This window comes from Notolepis coatsorum, assembly GCF_963971535.1.
Source record: "Notolepis coatsorum genome assembly, chromosome: 1".
Lineage (NCBI taxonomy): Eukaryota > Metazoa > Chordata > Actinopteri > Aulopiformes > Paralepididae > Notolepis > Notolepis coatsorum.
Window position 1 is genome coordinate 151,960,604 of NC_140165.1, and position 14,112 is coordinate 151,974,715.

The 14,112-nt window shown below is 42.9% G+C and overlaps 1 protein-coding gene across 1 annotated transcript in view; it reads right to left on the minus strand.

Moving 5' to 3' along the window:
• dnah10 (dynein axonemal heavy chain 10) overlaps window positions 1–14,112 on the minus strand; it is a gene marked incomplete at both ends in the record, with an annotated part of 111,143 nt that overhangs the window by 31,005 nt on the left and 66,026 nt on the right. The window contains 24 exons of the mRNA XM_084307884.1: window positions 960–1,121; window positions 2,249–2,446; window positions 2,543–2,623; window positions 2,907–3,110; window positions 3,196–3,367; window positions 3,940–4,128; window positions 4,257–4,421; window positions 4,538–4,631; window positions 4,913–5,085; window positions 6,377–6,637; window positions 6,757–6,909; window positions 7,007–7,152; window positions 7,710–7,829; window positions 7,944–8,160; window positions 8,293–8,424; window positions 8,519–8,641; window positions 10,196–10,331; window positions 11,517–11,675; window positions 11,797–11,915; window positions 12,172–12,363; window positions 12,493–12,639; window positions 12,996–13,184; window positions 13,360–13,512; window positions 13,891–14,025. Of these exons, the coding sequence (XP_084164010.1) occupies window positions 960–1,121; window positions 2,249–2,446; window positions 2,543–2,623; window positions 2,907–3,110; window positions 3,196–3,367; window positions 3,940–4,128; window positions 4,257–4,421; window positions 4,538–4,631; window positions 4,913–5,085; window positions 6,377–6,637; window positions 6,757–6,909; window positions 7,007–7,152; window positions 7,710–7,829; window positions 7,944–8,160; window positions 8,293–8,424; window positions 8,519–8,641; window positions 10,196–10,331; window positions 11,517–11,675; window positions 11,797–11,915; window positions 12,172–12,363; window positions 12,493–12,639; window positions 12,996–13,184; window positions 13,360–13,512; window positions 13,891–14,025 (3,820 nt within the window). The remainder of the gene's footprint in view (window positions 1–959; window positions 1,122–2,248; window positions 2,447–2,542; window positions 2,624–2,906; window positions 3,111–3,195; window positions 3,368–3,939; window positions 4,129–4,256; window positions 4,422–4,537; window positions 4,632–4,912; window positions 5,086–6,376; window positions 6,638–6,756; window positions 6,910–7,006; window positions 7,153–7,709; window positions 7,830–7,943; window positions 8,161–8,292; window positions 8,425–8,518; window positions 8,642–10,195; window positions 10,332–11,516; window positions 11,676–11,796; window positions 11,916–12,171; window positions 12,364–12,492; window positions 12,640–12,995; window positions 13,185–13,359; window positions 13,513–13,890; window positions 14,026–14,112) is intronic.

Here is a 14,112-nt window from a genome sequence, read left to right on the forward strand (position 1 = left end):
ACTAAAAAAGCAATGATGTTCAGGTTAGTGGTACAGTATATATGGTATATAAGACATAGCCCAAGTCTACAGTATACACATGCCCCATGGGGTCCTATAACTTTAGGCATCCATGTTCAAATACAAAAATTATGTAAAAAACAAAACACATTTTTGGGAGGACAGGCATACCCAAAAATGGAAAACAGAAAATAAAGCAATACATGTTATATCTGGTGGTGGTGTGGTGTGTGGGGGGTTCTGTTTCCATTTACAGGTTTACAATGTCTTCTTATTTGCCATTGTCTTGTTTTGAGTTCATGAATGACTACTTACTAAAGCATTATGGTACACGTCACCTTACTTTAAATGTTATAAGTTCATGAATGACTTAAGTATTATGGTACACTAATAAGAACCCCAGAGCTCATAATATTGGTGTCCTGACATATATAACCAGATATAAACAAGAAATATATAGACAACATAGCTCTTTAACAGCTTCAAGATATTATCATGCAAGCTTCAAAATATATTATGATGACATTTTTATTTATATTAATTATAATGGCGTATAATCTCTTATGAGCAAAAGGAATGCATAGGCTTGAGTGAAATATATAACCTATAAGATAACCTATAACAGCCTCATGACATGCCAGATTCAAAAGGAATTATAATGAATTATGATATTATCTGATGAGATTACAAAGCACATTATAATAAATTTTCTGACAATATTATAATGGCTTATAAATTATAATGTTTTATGACCAAAATAAATATATATATAAAAAATATATATCCAATAATAGCCTCATGACATGGTCATGCCAGATTAATAAGGCATTATAATTAATTGTAATATTTTTGTAATATAATTATAAAGCACTTACAATGTGATTATAATACAATCATGATGCCTTATAAAGCCGTATGACCATCAATTCAGGTAAAGTGTCACCAAAGTTTCCACTGACCCACGGTGGTGTTAGTGCAGATCTCCTGCAGCAGAATCTCACAGGCAGAAGACTTCTCAGCCAGGACCACCTTCTGCTCGGCTAGCTTGGTGTTGAGCGCAGCAAGCTGCACACTGGCCTCCTCCAACTTGTCCAGGCCTCCTTCCAAACGCTTGCACTGAGCTAGGACAGGACAGGACAGCTTTACTCTCATACAAGTTATACACACGTATATATTGTACGTAGAAACATGCAATATACACCATTGGTTAGGATCATTCCATTGAAGCAGACTATACTGTAGGTTTCCTCTCACATGCTCCTTCTTCTCCTCACTAGGGAGGCACCAATAGCATTCTTTCACTGCCGATACTGATTCTGAGCCCTAAGATTTCAGTATCGGTATCCATTTATGTGCTAAAAACACAGGAAATCAAGTCACTTTGCTCTAAGCTGTATCCCTATTTTCAGAAATGTTGCCTAAAGGTACATGCCTAAGTAAATGGAAGATTGCTCCACTTCTACAAGGTCACTTAGCATGTTCTTGGTATCTAGGAACATGAGGGACCTGGAGGTATGTATTCCCAGTGTCAGGAATATTGTGTCTGTTACTAGGCTTGAGTAAATTGTAATGAAACAAAGGAGAATATAAATTATGATTTTCTTTTTGCATATTTGCCGGTGACAATTGTGCTCGCTCACTGAGCTCATTCACACCTTGTTGCGATCACGTGTACAAAAGATCTAAGCAAATTAATAAAAGGAAGATGACAGAAGGATTTGTAGATACAGTAATAAATTATAATCCATTTGAATTATAAATTCAAAATTGACCTTGAACTTGACCTTATTATGGCCAAATCATACATCTATGGATAGGGAGAAAGCTCCTCTTTCCAATGGCAGTGTTACATCTGGATGTAGTCATTTCCTCGTGGTTTCATGATAAGAGAGATAGAATTAGCATTTTTTTCGATAAATTCTTATTTTCGGTCAATCTTAAAAACATCGTTAAACAAACGTAGTGCTGAAAATATACACTTTGACTGCTGTTTTGATAGGGTTAAGGTCTTTACTCTTGGCTACATTTGAAAAAGAAATACAACATTAATTAATACGGTCTGTATTGATCGATTTATGATAAAAACATCAATTGGGGGACCCTACAGCTTAACAGGTTAAATCTCTGACATGTTACACATGATTCTTGGTATCAGATTTGAGCATGGAGGAAATGATCTGATACAGACACCCTATTTTAGCCTGGTGTCCAGTACCAGTATGGGTATCGATGCATCCCCATGTCTTACCGAGGATACATAGGTCCTTGTCCTCCAGCAGGCTGGCGTAGGTGCTGATGAAGTCCAGGTAGTTCTTCGGAGTGACATAGTTGCTGCGTCGGAGCTTCTGCAGGAACATCTTGCTGTACTCTCCCACAGAGACGTGCACCGCGCACACGTGAGCAATCACCGCCGCAGAATGAGTCTCAGGAATCATAGGACTCTCACCTGTGTAGCATTACATGGCATTTAGTTCACCGGTTCAATCTAACAAACCGTTCTGTCTTTTTTCGTGGTAACAATATTGGATGTGTGATTACAGACCCAGGAAAGACTGAGCCACAGCATGTAGAGCCTGAGGTGGCCACGGTAGGAACCAGTCTATCACAGTGTTGTTCACCAGTCCTGAGACATAAATACAAGACACACACACACACACACACACACACACACACACACACACACACACACACACACACACACACACACACACACACACACACACACACACACACACACACACACACACACACACACACACACACACACACACACACACACACACACACACACACACACACACACACACAGACACACACACACACAAGCACACACAGGCAAAGTGTGAATTAGAGATGATATGAAACCCAGCATGCAGACCTCAGTAGACGGTGGTGCAGTGTTTCACCTGGGAAGTTCCTGCAGCGTGTCCTCAGGGTGTCTCCCACCGGGGACATGCCCAGGACAATGTGCAGGTTGTTGGCACTCTTGTTGACAAAGTACTGCCATATACTTTCTTTGTTAGGGCTGACTCCCATCTCCATGGCCTCTTTGCGGACCTGGTTGAGAACCGATTCCTTCTCGTCGTCGGGGAACAAAGCGGGAACGATGCCTGCGACACAGAGATCCGTCAGACAGCCATTCTAGAAATATCATGGCTATGGGAGATATATTCAGTGGGAAATGTGATGTCCAACCAGAGGTGAGCATGTTGTTGATGAGCTCTAGGAAGCCCTCGTCGGCCACATGGGCATCGGTGAACAGGAACACTGTCTTCTTATTCTCGATGCCCAGCTTCAGGTACAGTGTCTTCAGGTCGTCACGGAGGTTGGACTCTGCGTAACCTCTGCTCAGCGTGATCTCAAACACCTGGGAGCGACAAAGTATGTTTATACAAAAAGAAGAGTTCTTTCTTTATTTTTATCTACTTTTTCTCCCCCTTTTTTTCGTATTTTTCTCCCATCCCAATTTAGTCGTTATGCCAATTCCCTTCCTGGTCGTTGCATGCTTTTGCCCCCTACTCTCGGCCTGGGGAAGGTGAAGACTACCACATGCCTTCCTCCGATACATGTGGAGTCAGCCAGCCGCTTCTTTTCACCCGACAGCGAGGACTCTCACCGGGGGAGTGTAACGCGTGGGAGGATTACACTATCTCCCCCAGATCCATTCCCTGCTGAACAGGCGCCCCGACCGACCAGTAGGAGTTGCTGTTTACAACGACCAGGACACATACCCCACCGGCTTCTCACCCACTAACACTGCCAATTGTGTTAGTAGGGACGACTGACCAAGCCGGAGGTACCGCTGACAGCTGTATTCGATCCCAGAGTCTCTGCGGTGGTAGGCAAGCGCTTAGTCCGCTGCGCTACCCAGCCGCCCAGAAGAGTTCTTTCTTGTAATTTTTCTAACATCAACCGTCAGATTGTGTGACGTTTTGCTACCTCACATTCAGCAGCAAAGGCAGCAAGCTTGGTGAGGGACTGCTTGCCAGAGCCCCCTACCCCCACCAGCAGAGCGTGGCCACGGCCCATACGAAGGATGCGATGGATTCGGGTCAGATGCTCCAGGGCGTCATCAAACAGAACCAGGTTCATCCTCGACTTGGTACTGTTGTACTCTTCTAGAATCTCCTACAGATAACAGAGAGATGACAGTCTTTAGGTATCTTATCAATGTAAATGATGGGGGCGATCTGTGTACTTAGTATTAGGTACCACACACAGGCCATTTGAGACCAGTCATCAGAGCTTCACAGTACCTGGAACTTGGCTTTAGAAGCATCGTAGTTCTGTATGTCATCGTAGACCCTTGGCTCAGAGTCATTGAGAGCTGCCATGTAGTCTCCAAACAGGATGGGGTCCCTCATGGCCTCCAGGTCTGACTTGAAATGCTCCTCAATCAGATTCTTTATATGACCTTGGATCTGAGGCGGGGGGGGGGGGGAACCCCCAAAAATATTTAAAATCTTATTGAAGAATTGCTATTGCAGTTAATATAAAAATGAATATAATTGAACCCAATTTGATATAAAACAATTACCACAGTCTTATCTGTTTCATTGATGAGTCTATCATGGAACACCCTCAGACACTCGTTCCTCCAAACACGGACAAACTTAGTCACAGTCACAAACCTGCCAGGGGAAACACACCAAAACAAAGACACTAGAGTACATTAGCCTTAACCCTTTCACTACCACACTACAAAGGGTTAATGCTTTCACTACCACACTACAGAAGGTTAACGGTTAACCCTCTGTAATGTAGTAGTGAAAAGTTAACCTCCTGTAGTGTGGTGGTAGTGAACGGTTAACCTCCTGTAGTGTGGTAGTGAAAGCATTAACCATTTGTAGTGTGGTAGTGAAAGGGTTAAAGTGAAGCAGAAAGAGGTGAGTTATTTATGAAATTAATGTACCTGTCAGCATTGGTGTGAGTCAAGCCATTGTAGACCCTGGACAGGTCCCTCAGGTTGAAAATGTAGTGGAACTTGGAGGGAGTGGGTGGCAGATCTTTGATGATGTTCTTGTACAGCTCCAGTGTACAGAAGGTCACTTTGTCACAAACCTTCTGAACAGCTTCATCAAATGGCTAAAGCACATGAATATGACAGCAAATTGACAGTATCATAACAAAAATAGGAAGGAGCATAGCTGTGACAAGAAAATGCACAAAGTATTTAACACCAACCACTTTGAAAGAAGTCATCCAGGCTCTGGTTTTATCACATCTTGAGTACTGTCCCGTCATATGGTCATCAGCAGCAAAAACACATATACAGAAACTACAAATAGCTCAAAATAAGGCTGCCAGGCTAGCTCTGCACTGTTCAAAGCGCACTAACATTGGAGTTATACACAGACAATTATCATGGCTTCCGGTTGAGAAACGTCTGCAATCCCGTCTCATTACTTTTCTCAGAAATGTTCAAGTTGTCAAAAAACCACAGTATTTTTATGATCATATAGTTTACATGAGAGAAGAACATGACCATATGACCAGACAAGCTACGTCAGGCCATCTAATGGCACCTAAACCGAGAACAAATCTACTAAAATCTTCTGTGACTTACAGAGCTATCATGGAATGGAACTCATTGCCAAGCTACTTAGCTGAAATAGAATCCAAGGCCACCTTCAAGAGGAAGTTAAAGTGCCATCTACTAACGAGCATGCACTGAGCACTTATGGCATAGCGGTGAAAACCAATAGACTGTTAGTTGCATTTATGTTGATGGCAGTGAGTGCTGCTCAGGAAGCACTATTTATTTGATTTTAATTATTTTATTTGAATACTTTTTACTAATAAATATCTTGTACAATATCATCCTAACTGATATTGATAATGATGTAATTGATGATGTAATTGATGTTGATGTTGATAATGATGTAATGTATTGAATATTGTTGTATCGTTGTCTGTGCCGGACCCCAGGAAGAATAGCTTTTGTCAAGTGCAAAAGCTAATGGGGATCCTAAATAAAATTAAATTAAAAATTAAAAATTAAAATAAAATATGATTAAGTTTAATATTACAGTGCATATAAGATATTCCTTTATTGATCCCCTTGGGGAAATTCAGGAAAAATATAATGTCTGGGCTCATTTCTGTTTGATTGTTTGATCTACTGTAGAGGCGGAAGAACGAATTAAATATAAAATAATGTTTAAATACATTCTAATAAGCATGCATATTTGTGTCAACAAAGACATTACACTGAAATTAATTATTTTGTGGAATATGCACATTACACGTTTCATAGATTTAATGTCAGCTTCCCCAGTATTTCAACATTATTTGAAAACCGTACTAGTTGAAGTCCAGTAGTTTGGATGAGTACAAGTGTACTTTGACCTATAGGAGGAAAGGTGGTGCTACTTACTCTAGTGTGGCCTTTGAGAATGGAGGCGTAGATGAGATGAAGGGACTCCTCCTCTGGGAAGGGGATGTTGAAGACACTGAAGAGGGAGATGAAGCGGGGATCCACCTCATTCCTCCCCCCTCCTGCCTTCCCCATGGCAGCTATGAAGCCCAGGTCTTTCAGGATTTTGCAGTTGAGCTCCTTCCCTCTGTCATACATGCCTCCTCGATCCAACAGCAGCTTCAGCAGCGCAATAGGCTGCTGTGTGCCGTAATCATCCACCTGGAAAGGGCATGTCAACAAACAGTCAATACAGTCAACTCACAAGCATGAAGAGTCTGACCAAAGGTAGGTAGTGATTGAGGAAGACAACAAATGAAGAGGAGAATTGGAGCAGTTACCCCTGGCATGTTCAGGTCGTCCATGAAGACCAACAGTCTCTTCCCCATAGGAGGGCCGTAGGTCTCCTTGGTCCTCTTCTCCACGTTGGCTTCCAGGTTCCTCTGGAGGTCCATGGAGGTGGTCCTCGATGAGAAGTTGATGAGCAGTGTCGTCTGGGGACCAGAGGGGGAGACAGATTAAAGGATGTTTTAAACACTATTGCTGGTGACTGCTTCACGTATACATGGATGACTATTACATGACACTCACAGTGGAGTCCACGTTGAGGTTCTTCAGGAAGTTCAGAGTAGTGGCAGTCTTGGAGGTGCCGGACTCTCCCACCAGAATAACTGGTCGTTTGATCTTCACCATTTGCTCCAGCATCCAGCTGGCTTTGGTCGTGTCCACAGTCGGGACTGGAGGGGAGATGGGAAGACGTACCAAACACAGGAGGGTGAAACATGAATATGGAATCCATGTGCGAGAATATCCATAGACTTCATTTAATTTGCCTTTTACCTAGAATATCAATGAACTTCATTTAATCAGCCGTTTACCTAGAATATCCGTAAACTTAAGTGAATCATTCTTTTACCTAGAATATCCATAAACTTCCTTTAATCAGCATTTTACCTAGAATATCCATAAACTTCATTTAATCAGCCTTTTACCTAGAATATCCATAAACTTCCTTTAATCAGCCTTTTACCTAGAATATCCATAAACTTCCTTTAATCAGCCTTTTACCTAGAATATCCGTAAACTTCCTTTAATCAGCCTTTTACCTAGAATATCCGTAAACTTCCTTTAATCAGCCTTTTACCTAGAATATCCATAAACTTCCTTTAATCAGCCTTTACCTAGAATATCCATAAACTTCCTTTAATCAGCCTTTTACCTAGAATATCCATAAACTTCCTTTAATCAGCCTTTACCTAGAATATCCATAAACTTCCTTTAATCAGCCTTTTACCTAGAATATCCGTAAACTTCGCATCGCAGTCATGGACATATTTGCTGACCAGGGAGCTCCAGGGAACCCACTTCTCCAGTGTTCCATCAAAATGGAAATCATACAGTGTTGACAGGTAACCTGTGGGAACGTATACATTTTGTTAACGATAATATTCTACATTAGATGAACATTTTAATTTGATACACATCTTTAGGAAGAAACATGTTTTTGTTAAAGGTGTTCTTTTATCACCTGGGATCTCTCCAGGTCCGGCCATGGCCTTCTCATCATGGGATGTGGTTAAGCCGGAAAGCTTCTTTATGAACTCATCAAACCTGGTCCTGCCGCTGTCCAGCAAGCTGGCCCCTAAAGAGCAGTACAGAGCTTCCAGGAAGAAGCCCTCCAGGACCTCTGTACTATCGCTCTCAGCGTCCAGCAGGGCATCCAACATCATGGACAACTGTGTCACCTGAACACACCACACATAGACAGACGGCAGTTAATGTGATAGTCTAGGACTCTAGGCATATGATGAATTGTTATTCTCTGTACAGTAATTGTGGCCTGGAAAGACATTTGAGATTTGCAGGATGAAACCAACCATGTTGAGATCTGTCTGAGGGACAATGGTCTTCAGTTTCTGCTGCTGTTTGCCATCAACAATACCATCTACTATCATGTCTATAGTGCTGGGCACATATTTCTCAAACAGCTGGTTCAGTTCTTGTTGTTCCTACAGAAAAACATAGGCAAATAAGACATTTTCAAAAGTATTTATTTATTATAGTAGGCAGTAAAACCTAGCATAATGGAGGTATTTCGCATACCTTGTGAGGTCTGTTGCGGATCCATTTTTGCCAGTAGGGGGCATAGCGAAGGTTTTTGGGGTCAACATACACCATCCCACAGCGAGACACTGTGGCAGGGGAGGCATACTGCAGATCTCCAACCTGGAACACAGGAAACCCAAAGACACATGTATAGTGAATAGTGATGTATAGACTAAAGGGCAAAAAGGAACGTAATCTGGATCATAACAGCGGGGAAGACCACAATATATTTGCATTCGTTAGCCATGCTCCGGTCGAGAGAGTGAACAGCTTTAAGTACCTCGGAGTCCACATATCCGAGGACTTGACATGGACCACACACATTGACAGTGTAGTGAAAAAGGCACGGCAATGCCTCTACTTCCTTAGGCGCCTAAGGAAGTTCAAAGTGAGTCAGAAGATACTCAAGAATTTCTACTCATGCACAATAGAGAGCATCCTGACTGGTAACATCACCTCCTGGTTTGGGAATAGCACAGCACAAGACCGTAGCAGACTACAGAGAGTGGCCCGTTCAGCCGAACGCACAATTGGAGGTGGACTTCCCACTCTCCAGGACATTTACAACAAGCATTGCAGGAGCAAGGCTAAGAGAATAATCAAAGACTCTAGTCACCCAAACAACTGCCTCTTTGAACTGCTGCAGTCAGGCAAGCGATACCGGAGTCTCATGGCCAGTACAGAGAGACTCAGAAGGAGCTTCTCTATCCCCAGGCCATCAGGATGCTCAACGACAATGACACTATTTAACAACCCATCATCTACACTCACAGCACACACATCCACACGCACACACTCACTTATAAACACTCACCGTAACACCCACTCTACTCACTTTAAACACTTTAACACACTTTATATTTATTAACAAAGAGATTTGCACTACAATTCATACCTCATTGCACTATACCCTAAGTTGTACCTGATCCCATTGCTGCATTGTACCTCACTGTTACTCTTTTTTTTACTCTGTATTGTATATTGTATATATGTATGTATGTATGTATGTATTGACTGAACACTTTCTTTTTACGTACTCTTGACTTTTTCTATTTTATACTTTTTTTTTTTTTTTTAAACTTTGACCAGTCAGCTGGTTCTTTTAGCGTTTATCGCTTTTTCTGGTCAAGCATGACCGACAGAAACAGGTTGAATGGGGTATAGATCGGGGGAAAGACACTGAGAAAATACGGCGAGTCCGGGAGTCGAACTCGTGTACCCCAGATCCGTGACGCGCACGGTTGTCCCCGACGCCGAAATAGCGTCCGAGGTACGCGGTGAGCTACTGGAGCTCCCCTATTTTATACTTTTTATCTATTTTATCTAGTACACTCTCAGGAACTCATACAGAAAAAGCATTTAATGGAAAAATATTCTGTATTTTACTATGACAACTATTAAAGAAACTTGAAACTTGAACTTGAAACTTGCTAAACTAAACTATCAACCCATGCTCAAACTAGCTACGTAACACGGACAGCTATTCTCATCTGAAACCACTTTTTGTCAGGGGAGTCCCAGGATTTCTCCATTGAGCCCCACTGTACTATTTTAATTACTCAATCACATGATTCAGCGGGTATTGCTGATTGGCTGGAGCACAGTGTGTTTACAAACAGACAACCTGTCTAAAAGGGAAGAACAGAGCGTGCCGACGTTGAAATTCATACCGACCTCAAAGAGCAAAGCGCAGTGTCCCTGCAGACGGATCCTCTCTCCGTTCGCCAGGGTGAGCAGCTTGTTGTCGTCCATCACCGAGTTCATGTTCTCCACCCACATAGCATCGACATCCCCATCAAACAGGATGTACCTGAGTTAGTAATGAATCATCATTCATTAAGGATGGAAGGAAGCTAGTGGCAAATATAACACCAATTTTTCAATCAATATAATGTTTTCATGATAGATGCAAACGTACAAAGCTCATCAAAGCTTTTTTCCATTTTTTTCTGGCAATGTATACATTTCAGATTGTAAAAGTGCAAAAGATAATCATAGTTATTCTTACCATATATATATATCCATCCACATCTGTCATATCTGTAGATACTATATCTATATCTGTACATATCCCTTACCTACTCTGTTACAGCCACAGCCAGGGCCTTTCTGTTAGCAGGTCCCCACAGCCTTATATGGGTCTCTTCCTGTTCCCACCTCACCATCAGTCTCCCTACCTGGGCCGGCCTACACACCTGTGGGCTATCACCCCATCACGGAGCCAGGATAAGAGGCCTGCACCCCTGCCACTCCTGGTCCGAGTGTTATTTTCACCTCCCGTGGTAGTAGGACTCTTCTCTGGACCTCTAGATCTGTATATACTATTATTGTGATATTCCTAGTCTAACCTGAGGATTCTGAATCCTGCGTCGTATTGACTTCTCCCCTCTGGCCTGCACCCCCACCTACGGACCTCACCAGCCTGCACCTCCCTGGGACCGCATGGACACACGTCACCCGTTTGTCTCCTCTCACTCCCAGCTCTTCACTACCTGCCCCCCTGTCCTTCCCTGGGTTCTCATTCAAATAACCTAAACCGCCTCATTCTCCTGTGCCTTGTGTTCTGCTCTTGGGTTCTCCCGACACCCCCCATAACATACTCTTACTAGTTACACTGCTGGCAGTGGCCAGTATGACTTACTTCCATATTGTCTTTATACCGGTATCACTGTACATATTAATACTACAACTCTGTACATACATCTGATTATTATTATTATTATTATACATTATTACTCAGTAGTACTAATTTATATATTTCATACCCCAGTTCAGTCACCTGTACATTGTATATTACTATTGCACTTTACTGTTACATTTGCACTGGTTGGTTGCCAAACTTATTTCTGTTGTACTGTATATAATGACAATAAATTTGAATCTAATCTAATGTAAGTGCCTAAGAACTAAATATCCTTTAAAACCACACAGCACAATCCCTCAATTTATTCTTAGATGCATTCCTTTCTCCTTAGCTTTTTTATTTTTTATTTACCTCCTATCTTTCTTGTCAGTGGGTTTGTTGATGTCACGGAAGATGTTGGACAAGATCCCGTCGGTCCAGTCCCTAGTGGCCGGGTCCAGGATGCCGTACAGCTCTATGACGCTCATGGCTTTAGGGTTCAAGCAGTACAGCTTGGTAAACATCCCTAACCTGTTGGTGTGTTGTTGGACAGTTTGGACACAAAACAGCTTATCACTGTGAGGTCTTTCCCCCAAGAACAAGCAGTACTGACTCTCTGTTGCTGAGAGGTTGCTGTTAAAGAAGCACTGACCTGGTCTGGGCCTGGCATAGAGTACTGATGACCACTGACTTCCCTCCTCCAGTGGTACCCACCACCATGGTAGTGTGTCTGGTCATCATGGTCTCATACAACTGCACCACTTTATCCACCTGAATCTACACACACTCACACCATTTAGTACACATCAAATTGACATCTAAACACGTTTAGACTTGACCTATATTGCCTTTTTTTTTTTATTACTTTTATTTACCTAGATTTGCTGAGGCCACATGCAGCAATTCCCTGTTTACACACCGATACAAACCCAACCCATAAATCAACGTATGGCCTAAGAAGGGGTGAGGCCTGCATATTACACAGATTACAGGTGGATTTGAGGTGTGTCAGCAGCAGACAGGACACCTGGTTAGGCAGCAGGACGTATCTGTTCTCCTGCAGGATCTGTTCCACGGCGTCGTTGAAGCTGGGGTAGCAAACGCGAGGGCAGTCCAGCCCTGGGAACAGGTCTGAGATCAGCCCCAGGAACAGAGGAACATCTTGGAACACAAACTTGGGTAGGTTCATGTCTCTGAGGGCACTCATCAACACCACGTCCTAAAAATGAAGGAAGCAGGGAATAGGAAGGAGAGATTATATAAGGAACATTAGAGGTTATGGAAAATCACAGAACTAAGACACACACGTTGAATTAGAGCTTCCAGAAATGGTGCGTTGGTCTCCTACCTCCTTTAGGTCTGGTGAGCCTCTCTTCAACTCTCCTGCCATCACTAATACAGACTTGAGGGCCCGCATGCCGAAGTCATAATGAGACTGCTTAGACAGCTGCTCCCGAGCCAGCTTGTAGAGCACAGTCATCTTCTTAGCTAGAATCTGGTTTTAACAAAGAACACAAAGGCAGATGGATTACTGAATACGTGACTGATATAACTTACAGGTGTGTATTTCACTCAGTTTCTTCTGCAGTACAGCCAGGCAGAGTGGCGGAGACAATGCTCCTGGTAACCTTAAATGTCCGTAAATCATGTTGAACCTCTGAAATGCTTGAACTTTGTGTGTGTGTGTGTGTGTGTGTGTGTGTGTGTGTGTGTGTGTGTGTGTGTGTGTGTGTGTGTGTGTGTGTGTGTGTGTGTGTGTGTGTGTGTGTGTGTGTGTGTGTGTGTGTGTGTGTGTGTGTGTGTGTGTGTGTGTGTGTGTGTGCGTGCGTGCCGTGCGTGTGCATCCTTAACCTTGGCTAAGCGGAAGCCCTCAGAGAAGAGCATGATCTCACAGATCTGCTGCAGATCAGGAACGATCACGACCACGGGTCTGAACAGGGCTTTGACCGACTCGGGCAGCTCCGTACGTCCTGCGTAGCCTGGGTTCATAGTGATGAAGAGCCCAATGCGGTTGTCCAGACTGATCTCCTGGCCCTCAAACTGAAGCATATGAAAGGAATTTGATGCAAACATTTATGGAAATTCATGTAAACCGTTTATTTTAATGTCAGCACAATTTTTTTTTATTGCTTAAATTTGGTCCTATAAGCACAAAATGTCTGCCAAGGAACCATTATAAATGAGGCCACTGGACTCGTATCTACAGCCGACTTACATGGAACCTCTTGAGGTGCAGAATGAGAGCGTTGCGGATGGTCTGGATCTGAGAGGAGATGACCGACAGCACAGAGACATCAATACGGTTGAACTCATCAAAGCAGCCCCAGGCTCCACACTGGGCGAGGCCGGAGAGGATCTTCCCTACAGCCTGCATTCATAGAAGAAAGAAATGAGGGCAAACAGAAGGGGATGGATGAAAAGGACAACAAGGTTAAAGGATCGTTCTGGTGATTTCCAGCCTAAACCCCATTTTATCATTTTTGCCATACATTTTTGTCAGACAAAAAATCGTGTCCATTAGATCATGATTGCAGCTCTCTTGTCTGAAAATCAATCCACCAGGGCAACCGTGCAACAGAAAAAGAATATTACCAAACACACAAAATCTCTGTTATCTTTAATGAAGTTAAAACAGCAGCATGTTTGACTGTTGTGTGGTTGCCCTATTGGTTTAAATTGCAGCTGGAATGGAAAAACACAAGAAGCTTAAGAGTTTCCTCAAGAAGTAAAAAGGATTTGTTCTCACCATGCGGTCCATGCCTTCTCCACAGTTGGTGACCACACACAGCAGGCCTAATGCCTTGGCCAGGTCTTTAGTGGACTCTGTCTTCCCTGTCCCGGCTGGGCCAGCAAGAGCTCCACCCAGGTACATGGAGAGGGCCTGAGTCACACACACACCAGTTAAATACACACACACACACACACACACACAACAGTTACAAACACATGCACCAGTCACAATATACAC